Source organism: Micromys minutus, assembly GCF_963924665.1.
Source record: "Micromys minutus genome assembly, chromosome: 12".
Lineage (NCBI taxonomy): Eukaryota > Metazoa > Chordata > Mammalia > Rodentia > Muridae > Micromys > Micromys minutus.
In genome coordinates, this window is record NC_137981.1 from 45,964,758 (window position 1) to 45,987,169 (window position 22,412).

The 22,412-nt window shown below is 41.9% G+C and overlaps 1 protein-coding gene across 1 annotated transcript in view; it reads right to left on the bottom strand.

Moving 5' to 3' along the window:
• Window positions 1-22,412, bottom strand: part of CPB2 (carboxypeptidase B2) — a gene marked incomplete at both ends in the record, with an annotated part of 33,292 nt that overhangs the window by 3,238 nt on the left and 7,642 nt on the right. Inside the window, 9 exons of the mRNA XM_080926747.1 lie at window positions 1,804-1,891; window positions 4,599-4,801; window positions 6,544-6,637; window positions 8,108-8,218; window positions 11,073-11,177; window positions 12,930-13,031; window positions 17,033-17,141; window positions 18,528-18,652; window positions 20,147-20,222. Coding sequence (XP_080782873.1) covers window positions 1,804-1,891; window positions 4,599-4,801; window positions 6,544-6,637; window positions 8,108-8,218; window positions 11,073-11,177; window positions 12,930-13,031; window positions 17,033-17,141; window positions 18,528-18,652; window positions 20,147-20,222 — 1,013 coding nt within the window. The remainder of the gene's footprint in view (window positions 1-1,803; window positions 1,892-4,598; window positions 4,802-6,543; window positions 6,638-8,107; window positions 8,219-11,072; window positions 11,178-12,929; window positions 13,032-17,032; window positions 17,142-18,527; window positions 18,653-20,146; window positions 20,223-22,412) is intronic.

A 22,412-nucleotide genomic window follows, 5' to 3' on the forward strand; every position in this document is an offset into this window, starting at 1 on the left:
GCCAGCCTGCACAGGAGTCTCTCAGTCAGTCTTTCAGGAGAAATAGATCGAAAACATTTGTCGAGTTTGCTACAACCAAACTCTCATTATGCATGAGGAAACAGGCCATCACTAAAAACACTGCGAGGTGAATGGCATCATCTAGATTTATGTATCACACAAGAGCTGTGGGCATCTTATATGCACTTTTGGCCTTGTATTGCTGTTTCCTCTTTTCTTAATTAGTATGCTCGTTAAGTATATAACCCTCATTCTATAATAGAGATAAGCTTCATCTCTTAAATATTACCGTGGTTGCTTCTTTTGTTGCTGCAAGTGTGTGTGTGTGTGTGTGTGTGTGTTATATCTGATCATGCATACACACTTACATATGGAGGCCAAAGGAGGGCACTGGAAGCCTGCTCTATCACTCTCCACCTTATTCACTTGAGACTGGCTCATTTAGGACAGGAAATAGGCTGGCAGCCAGAACATCCAGCAAACTTCCTGCCCCACTCTCTATCCCCTGCCCCTGAATAGTGTTGGGTTACAGGTGCACGTGGCCACGTCTGTGTTTGCTTGCTAAGATCCTGGGGATTCTACCCCACGCTCAGCTCAGTGCATTTATTAGTCAACAGGACTTTGCTTTGTACTATCACTGGTTAAGTTATGCATCTGTTCCTAATTATTGTGATGACTTTCACATATAACCCTGTGGTGTGGGAAACTACAACTACACAAGAGACCAAACAGATGCCCCTGCTGTGCCTCATGGTCTAAGCTTCCAGGAAGAAACATTGCCCTGAAGAAACATTGCTGAAGGCCTTGTCATCCCCCAGCACTGCAGAGAAAATACAGGGATGGAATAGGAGAAAAGGGAGGAAAAGGAGGGAGAGAAGAAGTAAGGGAGAAAAGGAGGAGTATGGAAAGGAATTTTAATTTAGAACATGGCTGCTCTGGCAAGGGATCACATCCAAAGATGTGTGTCATCTTACTGGAATATAGACTTGACTCTAATCTCAGAAGATCTGAGTTCAAGACCAGCCTGGTACAAACCAAGTTCCAGATAAAAGAAAGCTTAGGTTCAGGGTTGGTTATACATAACTTTTTTTGGGGGGGGGGTTGTACACGCCTTTAATTCCAAACAATGAAGGTGATGTTAGTTTGTAGAATGAAGCACCCATGTTTGAAAGTGATGGCTAATCGAGGGGCAGACAAAGTGATGAATCAGAGAAAGATTTGACAGAAAAGGATATGGCCAACTTCTCACTAGAAGAGAGAGGAAAAAGAAGCTACTTCAGGGAGAGACAAACTGAACAAAGAGCACAGAGCAGGAATGCAGTAGAGATGTGCAAAGCAGTGCAGTAGCATTTAGAGGGAGAGTGGAGCAGCGCAGAGAGGGAGAAGGAGGCCGTTTTATCTGGAGTGTTTTAAAAAGATTGAGGAGAGAACAGGCTGGACACAGACAAAGACAGAATGACCAAGAAAATGAGAAGGATCCAGAAGATTAAAAAAAGATTAAAAGAGTTAGTTTGAGGTCAAGCAGAGTATTTCAGAGGCTGAGAGGAAAGCCATACTGAATAAGTCATCTGGGAGAGGAGCTTGAGCCAGAATGACTGGGTTGAACCAGCCACCAGCAGAGTTCAAAAAGCACTAGAAAGGGTGAGCATGTCCAGCAGCGAAACTCAGAGGCTGAGTTTCTAGGCCTAGATAGATTGTACAGAAACCAGAAGCTTCCAGGGCTAGGCCGAGGATGGAGACAGTAGACTCCAAGAGGACAGTTACATCAGGAGAATAAAAGTTACTGTTGCAGAAAATACTTACATAAACTTTCTGAGCCACTGCCATGTGTATACCTGGTGTTTTTATTAATACTCCCAATTGCACGAGCTGCTTCACTGGCCACTAGAGACTAGAAACAATAGGATAAAGATATTGGTCAATTTTCAGCTTTAAAACAGGAGCGTTTAAACGTTTAGAACAAACATAAGCACATTAACTGAATCCAAGTCTATATGTAAAAAGCCTGGATTTATCCAAAAAGTAAATTTAAAAGATATTAACTAAAAAAAAATGCAATTTTTCAGTTTATGGCAATCACGACCGAATGGCTTTAAAAACCGAACTCTGTCAATACTTTGAACGTTTTCACTAACCTTCATTTAAAAACCTCACGTGGCATTTCAGGAATTAATTCGTTGTGTAAAATGAGCTAGATATTTATAAACCTGGGAGCTATTCCTTTTCTAGACGAAGTTATCACTATACTTTGCAAACTCCATAGTTTGTTCTTGTATATTTGTCTAATAACTATCAGAGACGTACCGAATGAAGGGCCACACTCCTGACATGGAGCAGGTCCCACTACTTGCATCCCAACTCTTAGAAATGGTTTCTGGAGTTCCCACTTAACAACTTACCTTCTCTAAGACTGGAGCTAGCGCTCTGGTATTCACTATCAGTCCCTTGAGGAGTTCTGGCTATTATGTTATGACAAGGGGTTATTTTTGTGCAAAAAAAAACAAAGTTGTTTTAGGAGCTAAGGGGATAGCTCTGTGCGTGAGTAAAGGTTTTTTGCTACACAGCTTGATGACCTGAGTTTAATCCCTGGGATCCACATAGTGGAAGGAAAAAACCAACAACCTGGAAGTTGTCCTTTGATCTCCATATGCTATGACATGTACATACACACACACACACACACACACACACACACACACACACACTGAATAAGTGTAAAAAAATGTTTGTGGGGTGGGAGGAGGCTGGAGAGATGGATTAGCTGTTTAGAGCCCTGGTTGCTCTTCCAGAGGACGTAGGTTCAATTCCCAAGACCCACATGGCTGCTCACAACTGTCTGTAACTCCAGCCCTAGAGGATCCAAATGTTCTTTTCTGACCTCCCCAAGCATTTCACCCATCTAATACACATATACACATGCAGGCAGAACACCTACACACGAAAAACAAAATGAAAAACAATTCAATGGAACCTCATTATCCATATAAATAAATATGGATTGGCATTCAAACACCTTCTCGAGCTGACCTCACCTACTGCCCTGTGCCCCCGACAAAGAACCCTGAGTATGTTGCCGTGGGAGACAGCATCTCCTCTGCACAGGAGGTCCTTCCTTACCCGTAGAAACATCTTCATGCCTGGCTGATGGTATCTGCCCCTTGACATCAACAGCGTTTGTTATTCTTGTCTCCTTAACCCTTGGTGAACAATACATCCTATCCCTTACTTTCTTGGCTCTTCGGGCAGCAGTGACTTCTGTGGTACTTCTGTAGGTGATGGGGCTGCATCATGCACGAGTACAGCTGTCAGTGGTACCCGCTATGGATCACCTCTCTAATCATATGGAGTTATCCTTAATGGCAAGGACTAACCAATGCTTCTTTGAATGTGGACAGGATACAGAGTTCTACCCATAATAAGTAGTGGTGCTTTAAGGTAAAATCAGATCAATTCTATATCTAAATCATGCTAAGTATTCTTTTGTTTCTATATACCCAGTATTAATAAATAAACTAGCAAATGAAAATAAATCGTGAAATAATAAACAGTTCTTTAAAACATTTCCTTTGAGCATTAAAAGGCATAAATATCAATGTTCTTTATTTTAAACAAGCTATTTTCAGAAAATGCGTTATTTGTCATGAATAACTGCCAGCCTACCTAATGTGCTGATGTTCTACCCTGTTAAGAGAGCCAGGGAACAAAGATGGAGCAGTAAGTACAGTCCACTAAACAGGGACCAGCTCTTGCCAATTCCAGGGCACCTCCACTGTCTCCAAAGCACCTGGGATGAGGACTTAGCTAAGTCTGAGTAAAACCCAACAGTTCTCAACCTGTGGGTGGCGACTCTTTTGGGGGTTATAGATCAGATATCCTGCATATAGGATATTTACATCACAATTCATAAAAGCAGCAGAATTACACTTATGAAATAGCAATGAAATAATTTTATGGTTGGGGTCACCACCACCCGAGGACCACAGCGTTAGAAGGGTTGAGGGCCACTGAACCCACTGAAAGTCCCTGTATCCTTTATACATGTCAATCCAAACAGAGCATCTGGAACCAAAACTAATCAGTAAGATGACAGCGAACTGTGTGGGGCTTCTTTGAACGTCCTATATCGTCCACTACAATCCAAACAGGTTTATCTCAGTGCAGACACTGATGGTTCTCTGCTAGCACCAACCCTTGGAGTTAAGAAGAACACTGCACCAAATAGTTCCCACTGCTGCCACCCACACGACTGAGCAGTTAGCCACAGGCATGCCGTCCTAGACAGTCAGTGACCACTGTGTAACCCTACCATTCCCAGCCCCCACCCAGTCCTTGCTCAGGTCAGGTCAGCTAACATCCCCCTCCTGGCTTCTGCATAGTTTGCCTAATATAGGGAAGCCATTCCCTGTGCTTAGAATCCTCTTAGTGCCCTCTGACCCACTCTTGGCAAGGTTAGAAGGTAGAGAAAAACACCCACTTATTGTCCCCCCCCCAAAAAATGTTGTTCTGTCTTTTTTTTTTTTTTTTTTTTTTTTTTGTTCTTGGATAAAATAGTGTTTAATTCATGAAATGCTTATAGGAAAATAATGAGCAGCTCTTACCAGTTCCTCATGGTCTTTGCTTTTGCTTCTGTTATAGGAATAGGGAAACAGTATTTGCTGGGAGTATGAGTGCATACTGATGTAAGCTTTAATGTGGTCGATATTTCTTCTCAGGAAGTCAGCCACTGCCTTTACCTCTGGCTCAGACTCAGGGTAAAGCCCACAGTAGGTCTCTGAGCAGGAGAAACTTGACGCCCCTTTCTCTGTAGTAAAGTTGTTAATATGGCATTATTATAAGATAATTATCCCTCTGTGCTTTGTGATCGCCCTTTTATCTCTTGTGTAGCAAATTCAGAAAGATGGATACAGGACGGCTCTATAAAAGTCATGTCTCTTCCTGTCTGGTAAATATTGTCTGTGTTTCTTTTGAAGTCAAGTATTTATAGCAAACTTGTTAAGGTCATCCCTAGTCAGGTTTTCCTTACAGTCGGAGGGCAGCTATCTTGGATCCTGAAAACACAACCAGGAAGGTCAAAGATGTAACTTGTTTCCAAACTTTTGGTTAAATCAGGAAAAATAAACTCTGAATTTCCTTAGGCACTATAAATGATTTTATTTCTGGTCTTAACAATTTAAAAATCAGCAAAGTTTATTCAAAACAAAAACAGCCCTCAACGGCAAGCGAGATTGTGGAAATAAGTCTCTGGGTGTCCGTCTTACACTTAGAAACATGAGTTTTATGATATACAGTGTGGCCATCATGTTTGGTACCAGAGTAAGCTTTATTAATTACTTTGAGAGGTCATGATTGTATCCCTTTGTACGGTAGCCTGATGTGATGGTTATTCTTGCAATAGGCAGTATCTAGAATATCCTAAAACCCAGGGGACTGAGTACACATGTGAAAGATTTTTCTTAGTTGAATTATTTGAAGTGGAGTGTGTATATGCACATATGTGTGTATGTATAAGTGCTTATGTATGTATATGATGTATAGGCTATAGATCCTGTAGATGTGTGTATGTATATGTACTTTTTTTATTCCATCAGTCCTGTTCCTCTAGAGAACCCTGACTAACACACCTGCCTCTCAGCACTTCTCCTTTGTCCCTAATCACAGGAGTGGAGCCTCAGAAAGCCACATTTTACCCAAACACTGCTTACACATTTTCAGTATGGCAGATGATTGACAACTCATCGTCTAATCTGAGGGGCTTGTTTGTAGTTCCTTCCAGGGTTGTGCTGCAGACCCCAGTTTGACCTTGCACACTCTCACCTGCTGGAATTACAGACGTATATCACCATCCCTAGCCTACAGCTATTTAACTGTAGCATTATGTAGCATAAATTTGGGTGCAACAGGAAGAAAGAGTAAATTTACATTTGCCTCCCTGAGAGCAGGTTGTTTCTATATTACAAGTCCATACTCATTGAGACCACAGCTCGTTAAAACCCAAGGATGGTCAAGTCCCACTGTGCCTGCTTTTATACCATTTTAAATATTTTTATTACTTCTTAGTGTTTTGTATTATTCATGAAAAATTAACTTGTTGAGAAAGATGACATTTGGGCTGGAGAGATGGCTCAGCAGTTAAGAGCACTGACTGCTCTTCCAGAGGTCCTGAGTTCAAATCCCAGCAACCACATGGTGGCTCACAACCATCTGTAATGAGATCTGATGCCCTCTTCTGGTGTGTCTGAAGATAACTACAGCACGTATATGTATATGTGTGTGTATATGTGTGTATATGTATCTGTGTATATGTATATGATGTATATGTATATGATGTGTATGTATGTGTATATGTATATAATATGTATGCATATGATGTGTATGTATGTGTAATGTGTATATGTATATGTCAACAGTCACAGCACTACAAACAACTCAGGATGATTGTTATTAGATTATCTGCTATTTCAGCCAAGACTTCGCGGTAATCTCTGTGAAGTCCTGGGCACCTCTCACCACGTGCATGAAGAGACACGGGAAACAAACGCTTACCACACCAGTGTTTGGAAGCAAAGTTCCTGTTTAGGTCTGTGCCCACACAGCGGTTGTTCATGTGGAAAGAGCGGTTCTTTCTCCACATTCGATCCTAAAAGAACCAGATTGGGACGGGTTGTCTAGCATCCTTCTTGAGCACCCCGTCTCTGTCTTACACAGCCCCATCTCCAGCCTGATCCGTGTCATACTCACTCAAACTGTTAGCCCAAGCCTAACAAACTAAAGATGTCTTGTAGTAAGTAACCTTTTCAAGAATCCTGAGATTTGGGTAAAGAATGTGCTTTTATCTTAGCCCCAGGTGTGGGAATGTGGGGCTACTCCAGACTGTCCGAAGCAGATGATTATGATTTGCCTTGTGCTCTAGCAGGGGCATAGTTTTGCCAGCTGAAGATAGCTCCAGCGATTGTGCAGCACTGGGAATTCTGGGACCTTTTTGAAGGCTTTATAAATGCTATCTAAGTGCGTGGCAGGCATGGTGGTTTGGTAGGTGGAAGGGATGGTTGCATTTTATTAGTAGTCATGGTCAAGGAAGAAACAAGAGGAAAGAAATTAGATTCAGGGACCTCCCCCCAATCCTTCTTTCTTTCCTATTTAGTGATAGAGGGTGAAATGGGAGTTGGGGTGGGGAGTAAAAGGTGGAAAAAAGCAGAACTCACAAAGTAGCAAAGACCGGCTACACTATCTCATGGATTTTAACCTATACAAGTATAAAAATTCACTTAATTCCACTAAGTTGCACACTGGCCTTCTTACTAAGCCCTGTCTCCTTCAAACTAATCTTATGTGCAAGCTCTCCTTGAACTCCTCCGGAGAAAAGAGAAACAGCTTGTAACTCAGCTCAGAGCTGTGAGCTGTGAATTCACTGATCTCCCTGAACTGTGCTGATTGGGGTTGGCATACGTTAGCTGGGTGATTGGTTGAGACTGGGTCTTACACTGTAACCCAGGCTGGCCCGCAGAACACAATTTAGCCGAAGCTGACCTCAAACTCCCAGTGAACCTCCTCCCTTGACTTCCCAACTGCTGAGATTATAGACATGGGCCAGCACTCCAAGAGTGAACTATAATTTTTTTAAGAGTTTATTTTTGAAATGCATGAAGTGTTTATTTAAAAAACGATGAGGCAGTGTCCTAGGTTTTCTTTAAAATATGGATAAAGTATGGGGGGGCATGAAGGAAACTCAGTGGGCCTTGAGTTGGGTGATTTGGATCTGTCACATTCCCCAGAACCTCATGTGCTACCAGCATGGCTGCCAAGTGGATTCTAGCTGAGCTCACAAAGGGTGAGTCCTTGCGTCCTCTTCATGTGATAATGGAACATTGGCTTCCCTCCATCCTGAGAGAGGAAGTTTGTTTTACCTTTTGCCTCCTACTCTGCCCTCCTGCCACAAGCCCCTTTTACTGAACTTTCTGATGCTCTGAGTCAAAACCAAGCTGTCTTCCTTCTAAGCTTTTACACCTGTGTATTTCGTCACAGCAACAGAAAGTGATCTTCACTACTGAGGCCGTGAGATGGGTGTCTAGGGGGTTAGTGTGCATTTTGCTGTCTTTGCCTCACCCACCTTTTTCCACGTGTAGTCGTAACCATCCACATTGATGACCGGCATGATGTAGAAATCCACGTGCCTCAGAAGTTTGGTATACAGATTTTCTTTCCCATGGAATTGGGTTACCTGCAGTTAAACCGAGGGCGTTTAATGTCTCCGCTTAGGGCCCCTAAGCTTGGCCTCCATTTTAAATGAGTTTTCCTCTCTTCCTAAGCTGTTCGACAGCTTTCAGTTTAACGATTTGATTTGCAAAAAGAGTGACAGTCCCTTAAAGTGACTGAATTTACTGCAGTTGGATACCACATGGGTCAATCAATGCTGTGCCCACAGCAAGGACGCCTTCTTATACAATATAACCACCCATTTCTAAACCTTACTTCAAACATAAGGAAAGTGTTCTGGCTGGTTTAGTGTCAACTTGACACAAGCTGGAGTTATCACAGAGAAAGGAGCCTCAGTTGGGGAAATGCCTCCATGAAATCCAGCTGTAAGGCATTTTCTCAACTAGTGATAAAGGGGGGAGGGCCCAGCCCATTGTGGGTGGTGCCATCCCTGGGCTGGTAGACCTGGGTTCTATAAGAAAGCAGGCTGAGCAAGCCATGGGAAGCAAGGCAGTAAGTGACATCCCTCCATGGCCTCTGCATCAGATCCTGCTTCCTGACCTGCTTGAGTTCCGGTCCTGACTTCCTCTGGTGATGAACAGCAATGTGGATATGTAAGCTGAATAAACCCTTTCTGCCCAACTTGCTTCTTGGTCATGATGTTTGTGCAGGAATAGAATCCCTGACTAAGACAGAAAAGATACTTTGAACCCCATAAAGCTTACAACAAAGACTTCAAAACCCAGATATAGCTCAGCTCCTTTTCAAATCCGTAGTAACCAAAACTCATCCTAATCCTGTTTCTGACCAGTGGCTCTCAACCTGTGGCCTTGACTGACCCCTTTGGAAGTCAAGTGATCCTTGCATAGAGGTCACGGAAGAGCTTCTGCATATCAGATATGCAAACTAACTACCCACAGCAGCAACAAAATTACAAAGTAGCAATGAAAACAATCTCATGGTTGGGGGTCACCCCAACATGAACTGTATGAAAGGGTTGCAGCATTAGGAAGGTTGAGAACCACTGTTTTAACCGAGACTTAATTAGATGATTTTTTTGTTTTACTTAGTCCTGAGGTTTGTTTCCAATCCTTTCCCTCACATTTTGTAATGTGGCTGTAGTGCAAATGGCACAGTCTCAGTTGGCACTTGCTCTGAGGTGCTGACACTCAACCTCCGGCCCTCACTCTCCTCATTGTGATTCACACCCAGCTTTGAGGTCTTTCAGCAGTCCAAGGACATCCAGAGTTCACTCCAAAACAATAACAAAACACAACCAGGAGAACCTCAAAGAATGTTCTCTAGCAGGCGAAATCATGTCACCTAGAATGCTTTGCGTTAAAATTTTCATACTGCAGCAGCATTGGTACATCTTAGCTTGTAAATTAATTTAGAATTGTTTGTTGTCTTAAACAGAAACCAAAAGAGATCACCAAGAAACAGGTTTTTCTCATTACGGACTTTTCAAGGTTTCTTTTAAATCCTGCTTTTGGGCTGGAGAGCTGGCTTAGCATTTTAGAGACCAGTGCCCAGCACCTATGGCTCAAAGCCACTGTAACTCTAGCCCCAGGAGGATCTGACACTTCTGGCCTCCAAAGGTACCTGCACACTTGTGCTTGCACTCACTCACACATACATACACATAATTAAAGCATGCCTACATGAAGAGCTACCAGCGTTTAATGACTTTAGAGAGAGGGAAAGGTGGTTTTCTTCAGGCCCTGATTGGTTATCCAATCCCAAGTGGTTATTCCTAAGCATGTATACACATACACTAAATAAAGTCAGCAGGCTCTATTTATTAATGTGTGTGCCTATGTGTGTGTCTATGTATGTATATGTGTCTGTGTGTGTGTGTATGTTTATGTATTTATGTGTCTAAGTGTGTGGTCTCTCTCTCTCTCTCTCTCTCTCTCTCTCTCTCTCTCTCTCTCTCTCTGTGTGTGTGTGTGTGTGTGTGTGTGTGTGTGAATAGCTAAAGAATCAAAGGCTGTGACATTGAGAAGGAGTAGAGGAAGAGACAGAGAAGGAGTTGGGCTATGATGCCAATACAATACTCATCTGTGGAAGTTTCAAAAAATAAATATATCTATGCAACTGTGTTGTGCAATAGCATCATCATGCTCATACACACGTCTGTGCTTTTATTTATGCAGGGAAGAGTTGCTCGTCAGAAGTAAAGCATTTAAATATTTCTTGTAGCTGGGTTGGATCTTTAAAGAGCATCAATGAGTAGATAATACATGTCCAGCAGCGCGGCCACGCCCATTTTCAGTAGTGGTGTTTTTTTTTTTTTAACTTGATCAAAATAGATGACACATGTACTCATTTGTAAGATTTGAAGCACAATTTTATGGAACACTCTTTCTTATATATGATTTTTCCTTAACTCCAATCCTTTCTTTGGAGAAAAAGGTTTTTTTTTTTTTTTTTTGTTTTTTTTTTTTTTTTTAATTATGGCACACAAAGAAGCACTATCTGCTCTGTAAGTGTTTGCTTCATGTTCAGATCCCAAGGGATGTGGGATGTGGCAAAGGATGTCCAGACAGTTCAGAACTAAATGACAATTGATGGTGATGATGATGATGATGGTGGTGGTGGTGATGATGATGATGATGATGATTAGGATCAAACAGATAATTGCTTCAAATATTTTTTTCTACTTAGGAAGCTTATCACTTAATGGTATGTTATTTCCTAATTACCATTCAGTGTGGACACTACTATTTTTTTTTTCAAGCTTCACTTGTAAAACATGAACCAAGAATTTCAGGATGTGATATAGAAAAAATGCAGCTTAACTATAATCCAGTTGATTCTGACTCCAGTGATCTTGGATCCCCTATGTGGAAAAACACTTGCCTACAGGAATTACTTACGTAGCCTATGAACCACAAGCAGAAAGCAGGAGAAATCCATTCTCTGGCATGGATTCCGCAGTCGATCCATATGGCATTTTTGACTCTTTGTTCCTTTCCTGAGACCTGCACAAACACACACACACAGATAAAAATACAACACAGATGATATGTCCCCATCTTGTCTTTTACTTTGCCCTTCAATGGTCTTACCGAAAACTGAAAATTCTCAGAAGTAAATTTAAAAGGAGGTAAAATGGAAGGGCGGTTGCTTAGACCTGACACGTGTGAACTGAGAATGATGTTAAAGCCCTCCTGCCCCTGCACTCCACGGGTACCACCAACGGAAGGAAGCAGAGAACAGTTGCTGCATGTATTGTCTTTACTCCTTAGGGGGAAACAGTGTTTGCTGGTGGGCAGTTGTCTGCAGGAAAGATAGAGGCTTCAGAAATACACACTCCCTCAAATTTCCCCCATGGAGTACACTTTTAATGCACATACTTCTTCACTTCAATCCCCAAAGGGTGAACACACCACCAGATGGTTCACACATCCAATACCGTTAGATTAGGAGCAGAGGCTTTGACCGGATGCACAAGGTGGAGGGCTAGTAAAAGTGTCAACTCTGTGCAGCAAGGATAGTCATTTTGTTACACAGTGACAACCTTTGCTGTCTTTAGATGGATTCTCAAGGTCAAGTCAGCTAAAATACCATAGTGAATGGAGGAGAGGCTCTCGTGGAATGTCACCCCTTGCTGGGTAGAAAGTTGGCAGCTGATGGTTGTTGAGGGAGGGTTGTAGAGTTAGTTTTCTCCAGGGATGAAGCCCCTGAAAATCTAGTGCTTCAGTTGATGGTCCTATATTCATACACATATGGCAGAATTAAGTGAGAGAAACGGGGGGGGGGGAGGAAGGGAGGAAGGGAAGAAGGGAAGGAGGTAGAGGGAGAGAGAAGAGAGAACATGAAGCTATGGGGGAGATATGGGAGAAATTAAAGAGTTGATTTGACCAAAACAAGTTTATATGTGTGTTTGTGTGTGTGTGTATGAAATTATCAATAAAAATGAATTCTCAAGAACATTTCCAAAGTCATTCATAATTTATTTGATCTAAAACTTTTTCTTTATTTTTATTTAATTTTAGGAATGTTTATTTCTGCATGCATGACCACACCATGTGTGTACCTGATACCCTGAGAGTCCAAAAGAGGATGTTGGGTTCCTTGAGACTAGAGTGACATATGGTTGTGAGCTACCATGTGGGTTCTGGGAGTCAAGTCTGGGTTCCCTGAGAGGGCGGGCCCTTTACCACAGAGCCAACTCCACAGGTCCCGTAATTTATTTGGAGAAGGAAAATTAGAAATTTAAACAGGTATGTAGAGTAACTGAAACAAGAAGAAAACTGAGCAAATATTGTCATTTACACCATCCTGGGAAGATTTCCTTTCCCAACCAACAGTTACCAACATCTAAATAAGAGGGCAAGAAAAATGGCTGCTAATGGCCATTATCTAATTTAATAATTTGACTCTCTAATCAAATGGATGTGCATGATTTCGTCTAGTCAATGTCAAGAGAGTCCTTATTTGTCCAGGTTAGCTGTCTTACTGGATCATTAATTAATTAATTAATTCATTCATTCATTCATTTATACCTATGTACTTCAGCTTTAAGGAAAAATCATTTGTTGGCTCCAACACTAACTACATTGTCTTCTTTTCTTCTTGTCTTTGTTAGTCTACATATTCATCCATTTTTTATTACACTCTTCATCTCCACATCCTGAAATTATTTTTGTAGCTAATTTTTTTTTAAAAAAGAAGTCATAACAAACACCATAGGAGAGTTAGTCTCTCTCTAAGTGACTCTGCTCACATACCTTTAAAACATAAAGTGGGTGCTTCTCATAGGATGATCCAATGTAGATCTTCTGGACCATGTCAGGATGCTGTTCAGTTATAACTTCTATCCAGGAATAGATCTATGTGAACAGAAGCCACAAGTTAGTCACAGGACAAGTTCAAAGGCTGTCCCTGACCAGAGGGAGTAGGCAGCTTCTTCACGTACAGGAGATCTTCACTCCATTATCAAGCATCTAGATGAACTGAAAACACTTGGGGTTGTGTATTTCCTCTCCTGAAAATGAATAAAAGCAGGGTTTTTGGTGAATTCTAAGGATTAGGAAAATATCAAAACAGCTGAGGCAGACATCAAAGACTTAATGTTTAAAATGTGGCCTTGGAAATTATTGGCTTCTATTTAATTTTATTTTATATCTGTGGATGCATGTCTGTGTTCCACATGGGTGCCTTGGAGGCCAGAAAAGGATACTGGATCCTTTGAAGCTGTATTTACAGACAATTGTGAGCTACCATGTGGGTGATGGGAATTTAAGCCAGGTCCCATGGAAGAGCAGCCAACCGCGGAACCATCTCTCCAGCCCAGACATTATTTTTTGTTCATTTTCTGGTACTTAAGTTGGAATTTGGGACCTTGTACATAAGAGACAAGCACTCTACCACTGAGCCATGACTGATCTAAGCCTTGGGCTTTGTTATCTTGTTTTTTGAGACAGGATCTCATTACGTAACCCAGGCTGGCCTTGAACTTACTATCTCTCCGCCTTTCTGAGTGCTGAGGTTATGGCTTGAGTCATTATGCTACACCCCACTCGATTTAGAGCACTGGTTCTCAACCTGTGGGTTGTAGCCCCTTTGACAAACCACCATCTCCAAAATATTTACATTACAATTCATAACAGTAGCAAAATTACAGTTATAAATAGAGCAACACAAATAACTTTATGAGGTCACTATAACAGGAACTATAAAGTTTGCAGTACTAGAAATGGAGAGAACCACTGTTTTAGATGCTTATGACATTGAGACTTTTGTCTCTCTTTATGAAGCCCTAGGTCCTCCTACTGGGCATTCTGGAGCTCACATTATGAGGCTTGTAAAAAGGAAATTCAGGGCGGGGGAGATTCCTGTTGCTCTAACGGTGGCTGAGCAAGTGTGAGAACCTGGGTTCAAATCTCCAGCACCCATGTACAATTTAGGCACTATAGTGTGCCAGTGTAACTCTAATACCAGGGAAGGGCAAGTATGTCAGGAGAAACAGAGACAGGAAGAACTTACTGTCTAGCTGAATCAGTGGGTCACAGGTTCAGAGATTGTCTCAAAAAGTAACATGGAAAGCAATGGATAACAAATGTAGACCTCTGGTTCACACACACACAGACACACACACACACACAAACACACACACAAGCACACACACAAATGCACACACAATCACTCACACAAACACACACACATTCACCCTTTAGGACTAAGACAGCCTGGGCACCCTTTTTACACCAGAAAGATATCAACATGATTGTCTCTTACCATAAATCTGATGAGACTGTGGTGACCACAAGAAGTAAACATGGATCAGCTGAAGAAAGAGGCCACTCCACCATAAGCAGTGGCCTCACTCCCTTCAGCACTGGCATCCAGAGGGATCTGAGGGTCTATCAAAACTACAACATCCCCTTTCAAGCAGGTATTGAATTATCAACTGATGTGTGATAGCTGGGACCAAATTTGGTTATGTGTTATTACAGACCAACTTCCTGTGAACTCATGGTGATCAGTTCTCTGGTTCTATCTCTTTGAGCTTTTCTAGTGATGACTTCACACAGCAGCCATGGCTGATGGTGACTGGACCACCATTTACCCTCGGTCTTCTGATGGCACAATCAGCAAGAACATTGTGACTTCTTGTATGAGTGCTGGGGACAAGTGTTTCAGAAAGGCCTGTTGCCAAGGTCCAACTTGGTTTCTAAAATGTCAGAGATTTAACCACCCGAGGCTTATTCACTAAAATTCTATTTTCTACCTTTGTTATACCCGGGTGAATATGTCTGAGGAAACTACTATGAACTAATCAATGCTGTAGTCTATTTTGTTGTTGTTGTTGATGTTGTTGCTTGTTTTGTTGACAGCATCAGAGCTAGCTTCATTGATGAACTCACTAGACCATCTTGGGTGGTCATGATGAGGTAGTCATAAGTAGGGGAAGGATAAAACAAGTTTCTGAGAGTAAGCATATCATATTTCCCATGAGTCTTTTAGAAAGGATTTGGAGTAAAGGGGGGAAGTTTAAAATGCTTCTTGAAATATCACAATGATGGTATAGTGTGTTTCCCCAACTGTTATGTTTAGGTCCTGATGCTCAGTAACGTAGCCTGTGTCTATGATGAAGTTTAAGGAAGGCACTGATACAATTGGTCTTAAAAGAAAAGGCAATTCAGACTAAAGGAGACATGTGGGAATGTACAAAGGAAAGTCTTATGATTAGGTTGGTTGTATGTCAACCTGACATATGCTAGAGTTATCTGGGAAGAGGAAGGTCAGTGTAGAAAATTCCTTGATCAAATTGGCTGCAGACAAGTACGTGGGGGCATTTTCTTCATTATGAAGTGATAGAGGAGGGTCCAGCCCACTATAGGGTGTGTGTGTGTGTGTGTGTGTGTGTGTGTGTGTGTGTGTGTACACAAGTGCACACACACTATCTTTGAGCAGGTTGTTCTGTATGGCATGAGGAAATCCCCTTTTCTCCCCAGGTTGCTTTTGGTCATGGTGTTTATCTGAGCAGGAGAGAACAAACTAGAACAGCATTGGAAGAAAGGGAACAACTGTCTCCAAGCCAAAGAAAGAAGCCTCAGAAGAACCAACCCTGCCAACACCTTGATCTTGGACTTTTTGCCTCCAGAAATATGAGCAAATAAATGTCTAGACAGTCTGCCATTTTGTTATGGAATCCTTAGCACATGAGCACAGCCATGGTGTTTGTTTGCCATTCCAAGTCTTTCATGGGAATACAGCAAGACAATATAGTTGTCTGGGAAAAATTAATAATGTATTTTGAAATCCTCCTGTTGAAGGCATTTCCCTCTGTCTATGAAACTCAACGCAGTGACATCACAGGCCACTCCTGCCTCAACTCCACACATCAAGTTCATCACACTTGGCTGGTGATAGATGCTAGTGGGAAGTGCCCGGCGTAGAATAGATGGATGTAGGATGCTAAAGAGAAGTAATGTGGGCTGGGAAAATGTAACAGCCCATCAATCATCCAGCCACATAGGCTCTGGAAGCAGACTGAGTTCCGGATTAACCAACTGGAGAGAAATGGATGGTTTCAAAGATGAAAAATAAAATTGATTCTTATTACCCAAGTCTCAGTTGTGGTTCCTGTCATGTTTTAGGCACCCAGTTAAAGACATCTTGATTTAAAGGCTCCAACCCAGAAGGATAAAATGCGTTCATTTGTAACATTTAGATATAAGGTAATATATCACTTTAATTCTGTGAGGTAATCTGGTGATTATTAAGAATAAAATTCAGAGGGCTGGAGAGATGGCTCAGTAGTTAAGAACACTGACTGCTCTTCCGGAGGTCCTGAGTTCAATTCCTAGAACCCAGATGATGGTTAATAAGCATCTATAATGGGATCTGATGCCCTCTTCTGTCTGATGCCCAATTCCATCGTGCAGCCATATATGCAAATAGACCACTCACATTCATATACATAAAATTTTTTAAAAATCGTTTTAAAAGGAATGAAATTCAGATACTAGCCCAAAAAGATGCAAACAATTGCAATGTTTTAGATAGTTTCAATGTAGCAGACTTATTCTTTATTTTCTGTTGCCATTAGCATTTAATATTTTCTTATTATCCCCAGAAATGACAGATACTCTTAGCTTTAGACTCACATGCTAACGTAGAGCCAGTTTATCAAATACGGGGGCCACCTTCCCAGGGGAGACATCGGTAAAAGGATGAACTGTCACCATCTAATCAACCTAAGTGTGATTAAAAATCAAAGCAAAACTCCTCTGTTGGTTATGATTCTTTGGTAATTTCTCATGGTTAAAGTGGCAGTGCCAGTCAGGAGAACATAGTACCTTTGAGGATTGTCAAGGTGACTTACTTCATTCAGCGAGTGATACTGTTCATAGTATGATGAGGACGCTCGGGGGCTGATCGTGTCATTGGCAATCTGCTGTTGAATTAGATCCTCCACATTGTTCATCAGGACTCTGATGAGGAAGCAGAAGGTGAGCTATTTTCAAGCACAGTGCTGGCCTTCCCACATGGCCCATTTCAGGCATGGTTGGTGAGCTTGTGGGAAAATTGACAGCAGGTCTAGAGCAGTTCAGCAAGTAAAACAACACAGCAGTGTATGGAGACAAGCTGAATCCACAAACCCTATTAGCAGAGCCCTGTGAACACTGGGGTGTGGGAACGAGGTATAGTTTCAGGACTGCCTAAACTTCATCCGTCTCTACCAATATCTCTATTTGTGGACTGTGATTCTTCAGTGTGTTTTCTATGAAAATTGTGATGGCTGATCTTGGTTGTCAACTTGACACACCCAGGAAGAAGGAACCTCAGCTAAAGAACTGTCCCTACCAGACTGGTGTGTGGTCTGTGGGGCAGTTTTTTGATTGCTAACTGACATGATGTAAGAAGGCCCTGCCCACTGTGGGTGGTACCATCCCTAGGCAGACGAGCTACAGTTATCAAGTTTGCTGAATATGAGTCTGAGAGTAAGCCAGTAAGCAAAACTCTTCTGTGCTTTCTACTTCAAGGTACTGCTTTGACATCCCTCAAAGATGGACTATAATATGTAAGATTAAATAAACTCTCTCTTTCTCAAGTTGCTTTTAGTCTTGGTGTTTATCATGGCAGCAGTAATCTGGCTAGGATATAGAGACTGTTGGGCATCTGCTTCAATCCTGAGCGATATCTGTTTTCAGTGAAGGACACAGGAGAAACACACCTAACAGCCTTTCTTTCTTGTTTTTCACAAATGTACCACAGGTGTTATGTGGGATGAAACATGAGCAAACTTTTTGCAAATCAAAAAGCAGGGAAAGATAAAATTGAGACTGTTAGCTTGCTAAATAATTTTTCTTTATTTAGGCCAGTGGTTTGACTACTGCCCCCACCATGTTTCAACTGGCTGACTTTGGGAAGTTTGCTTATAAGTTAAAAAGAAAAATTCTAGGGCTACACACACACAGTATCAGCTCTGTTTCTCTAGAGAGCCTTGCCTAATACATCTGCCTTCTTTCCTTGGCTTTCTTTTGTCAGGTTGTTTTTTATTGTAACAAGACAATGAATAACAGCACAGTGGTGACAGTTTTGCCTACTAGGTCTAGGAATAGATTAGTCAGAGAAAGAGGATGAATGAGAGATTTGGAAGACCACCAGGTCCTAATTCCAATGAAGGACCCAAGCGATAAGAAGTTAAACCACTTGTCACTGAATTTGGTCTTTGGTCTCATCACCAGCTTGTTGGAGAGACTGCCACCATTTGTAATGAACTCCACTTTCCCACAAAGCAATTATACTGTTTCTCGGCCAAAGACACAATTTGTGTTTATCATAGGTTTAGGATATATGTAACAACGGATACCTACTTAAATGGGATCCTGCTCACATTTAAATGGGCTTTGACACTGCTGACGTCAGAGGCATTCACGAAAAAGTGGACTTCCTTTTTCTTCCCGATGAATTCAGCTGTCACGGGCTGCCAGAGGACGACCTACAGTTTCCAGGGGGAAAGTCGGTCAATTAAAAACTGAACCATTCACACAGTTTGCATATGTAGGAAGGCCCATCTAGCTACTTGTCTCTAATGGGGCTGTGACGGTTACCTCTCAGCCGGTCTCCACCGCACACACAGAAAGATAAACTCTCATGATGCAGGGAGTTGTTTTTAATCCACTGCCATTGGAGCTGCCAAACAGGCCTTGGAACTCTCCAGATGCTTCATATTTGATGAGAAGATAAATACATTTATGGCTACTGTGGTGCTAAATGTGTATTTCAGGGGCTTAAAAGAGAAAACAACACTCTCTAGGAAGGCAGTTTGATTACACATTGATTTCTCTTAGTAAAGAATCAGTGTGTGCGATATTTTTATCATGTCAGTGCCCTGTTCTTTCATCCAAGGCCTCTGAATATTTATATTTTTTTCCATTCTACTCCACTCCCTAAAGTGCTTTTAGGCTCCTTTTTCCTTATTATAATACCAACCGCACAGATGTGAAGATTTGCCACTTAAGAATCATATCTAATCTGTCTAAAGTCACATGTCCAGTCTCAGCATAGGCACAGAGATTCTGAGGTAAAGGAGGACAGTGCTGTGACACATGCGTGAAGATGTCAGAATGAACTCAGGTCTGCTTTTCTGTGTGTCAGCTAATTAAACAACGAAAATAAAAATAGACAAGAAACAGAACGAGGTGGTTAAAATTCAGGTTTTTGATCTTTTCTCTAGAGGGATTTCATTTCTATCTTATGACAGGGCCAGGAACATGTTCAGCTCAGGTGTGTCTGTCAGAGACACAGGTGACTCCCAGTGGCTACCCATGTGATACACACCTCTGGCCAGAGGTCTTCCTGCTCTTACCACCTCACACAGTATGTCCCTGTAGGGTCATTCCCCCCCAGAGGTAGGATTCTGGTAACGGTTTTGCTGAAGCAAAGCTTCCACTGCCTGACCTGGGAAATGCTCTGCAGCATCATGACCCTCTGTCCTGCTGGGTCATCCCCCCACCCCGTGCAGTGAGGGCACCTCCACTTCCTCCAGCTCCCTCCCACCTTTTATCAGTAGCAAGCACCCCTTACTGTTGGTACCTGTATCTGCTCTCTAGTTCCCGGAGAACATTAACAAACCCTGGCTCATTCATTCTCTGCTGCCTGCCAATCTTCCACATCTTGGACTTCTGGGGAGGTGGGACCCAGGCACAGACATTTTAATAAGAGTTTCCTTATAGCTTATGTGCCTACCCCTTGGCTAAGAATCACCATTCTCCAAGCAAAAATATCATCAGCTTTCTCCTACTGTAACAGCTTTGTGCGGACATGCTTACAGCTTTAAGGTAATATATCACGATACCTCAAATAAAGGTAAAGGTTTGACTCTGGAAACCAAAGGCCATGCGGTCAGAGCCAGATATTTATAGACAGATTGGACACGGTTCACAATGCTTATGGGGGAAAAGCTAATGTGAATGTAAGTCAGGGGAATTACCTCATATGTCGTAGTTAGATTCTGAAGAAGTTGAACTTGCCTGGAGGTTCTAGGAAGAGCAGAAAAAACCTGGCCACTGGGGAGAGAAACAGAGTTTGGTTACATAACAGCACAACACTGGCAAACACTCACTGAAGGAGGCAGAACTTAAAGTGTCTTAGGGCACAGGCAGACTCAGTGTAAAGTGTTCACAACCACTTTCTCACGGTCACACTCCTAACCAGTCATAGAACCACCAATCATCTCTCCTTGTCCTTGCCAAGCACCAATCTCTTTCCTCTCCCTTCTGTGCATGAAGGTGCACAAGGACTGGGGTCCGAAAAAAGATGAGAAACAACGAGTTTGCTTTTATTTTATTTTATTTTGCACATGGAGAATGCAGAACTCTAGTGCGCTGTCACCGGGAATGTTCAAAGAAAGATAAAGCTCAAATGTGCTCTGACAGTGCTACTGGGCATGAGGAAATAAAATCAGTACATCAGAGAGACATCTGTACTCTCACTTTTGTTGCAATACCCCTTGCTGCTGTGGAGTCAATCTGAGTGTCCATCAGTGAATAAGTTGATAAAGGAAGTGTGATACACACACACACACACACATACACACACACACACACACACACACACACACACACACACACACACACACACACACCATTAAGAAGAATGAGATCCTTGGGCCTGGAGAGATGACTCAGTGATTAAGAGATTAAGAACATTTGTTGTCCTTGCTGAGGACCCAGGTTCAATTCCCAGCACCCACATGGCAGGTCAAAACCTTTTGCAACTGTATTTCTGGGAGATCTGACACCTTTTCCTGACATCTGTAGGCACCAGGCACTTGCACAGTGCACATATATACAGGGCAAGCAAAACACTCATACATATTTTTTAAAAAAGAAAAATCTAGAGGAAAAAAATGTCAAAGAACGGGACCCTGTCATGTATGTTCACAGAGATTATGTTAAGTGAAATAAGCCAGGCACACAGAGGCTAACACTATGTGATCTTATCAAATGTGGATTCTAGAGGAGATTGCAAGAAGGGAGGGAGCAGAGAAGTGGTTACTGAAAAAGCTGGGAAGTATAGGAGGGGGTGGGTTGGAGAGAGAACGGGGTGGACTCTGGCTCCAACTGAGTCACAGGCCAGCAATATTTTATGTATCTGGTGCCATCTTGCTGTTTGGTACTACAAATATGTTGGTACTTTTAAATATGTTGATGCCCATTTCCCTTAAATAATGACATGTTATGATCCTTTGGAATCTTCATTTAACTGATAAAGCTGGGATTGAAATGAAGAAAAAAATTACCTGTCTCCTTTCACTATCTTCAGTACATGAATACATTATTTAATCAATAAGAATTAACTGTACTAAAGCACATATTATGCTGTTCTAGTTACAGCAATCACTCTTTAAGAAAATATCCACTACACTAAATAGGTACTATAGTAATTTTTAGACATGGTATACCCATTGATATGCATTTAAATATCTCACTGCTGTGTTCTGTTGATAACATATATAAATATTAGATAATGCTAGTGCTTCTGCTGCTGTCTTTTCTGTAATATTCTCTTTCATGCTGAATTTACTATGACCCTTTATAAGCAATGCAGTTAACTACAGATAGCATTTCAGGACAAAATAGATGACTCAAACCATTTATTGCTTAAAAATAGCCTACACCATGCTATGCTCTAAGCCGCTTTTATGCACATTGACAAATGAAGAGTGAGCCTCAGCTTGCTAAAGGGAACTGTGGAAACTTTTGTAACTTTGGTGAAATGGAACATTGTTTATGAACTGTTATAGAATCTGAGGAAATTGCTGTGTGACATAGTGCCGGCACTGAGGGTGTCCTTCATCTCCTTTGGACACGCCTGTGAATGTGATAGGATTGTACAAAAGATTGGAAGATCTGAAAAAAAAAAAAAAAAGAAGAAGAAGAAAGAAACTCAGGAGTGACTCCGCCCATTCCCTTCCACCCTGTCCACACGGTGCACATTTCCAAAGGAAATCTGCTAGCCCTTGACTTGGGATTTCTAGCTTCTAGCACAGGGAGAAGTTTCTGTTGCTTATAACCCCGAAGCTGAAAGTAGTTGCTGCTGTTGTAACAGCACGAATGGACAGCTGATCACAGCTTTATCGAATTAGACAGGGCTCTTCTAGAATTTATAAGTTGTTGTAGCACAATCTAGGACCCGCCTCACCAATGTAGTGTGGCTTTCTGGGATGTTGCATTTCAATGGGATTGCTGTTCGTT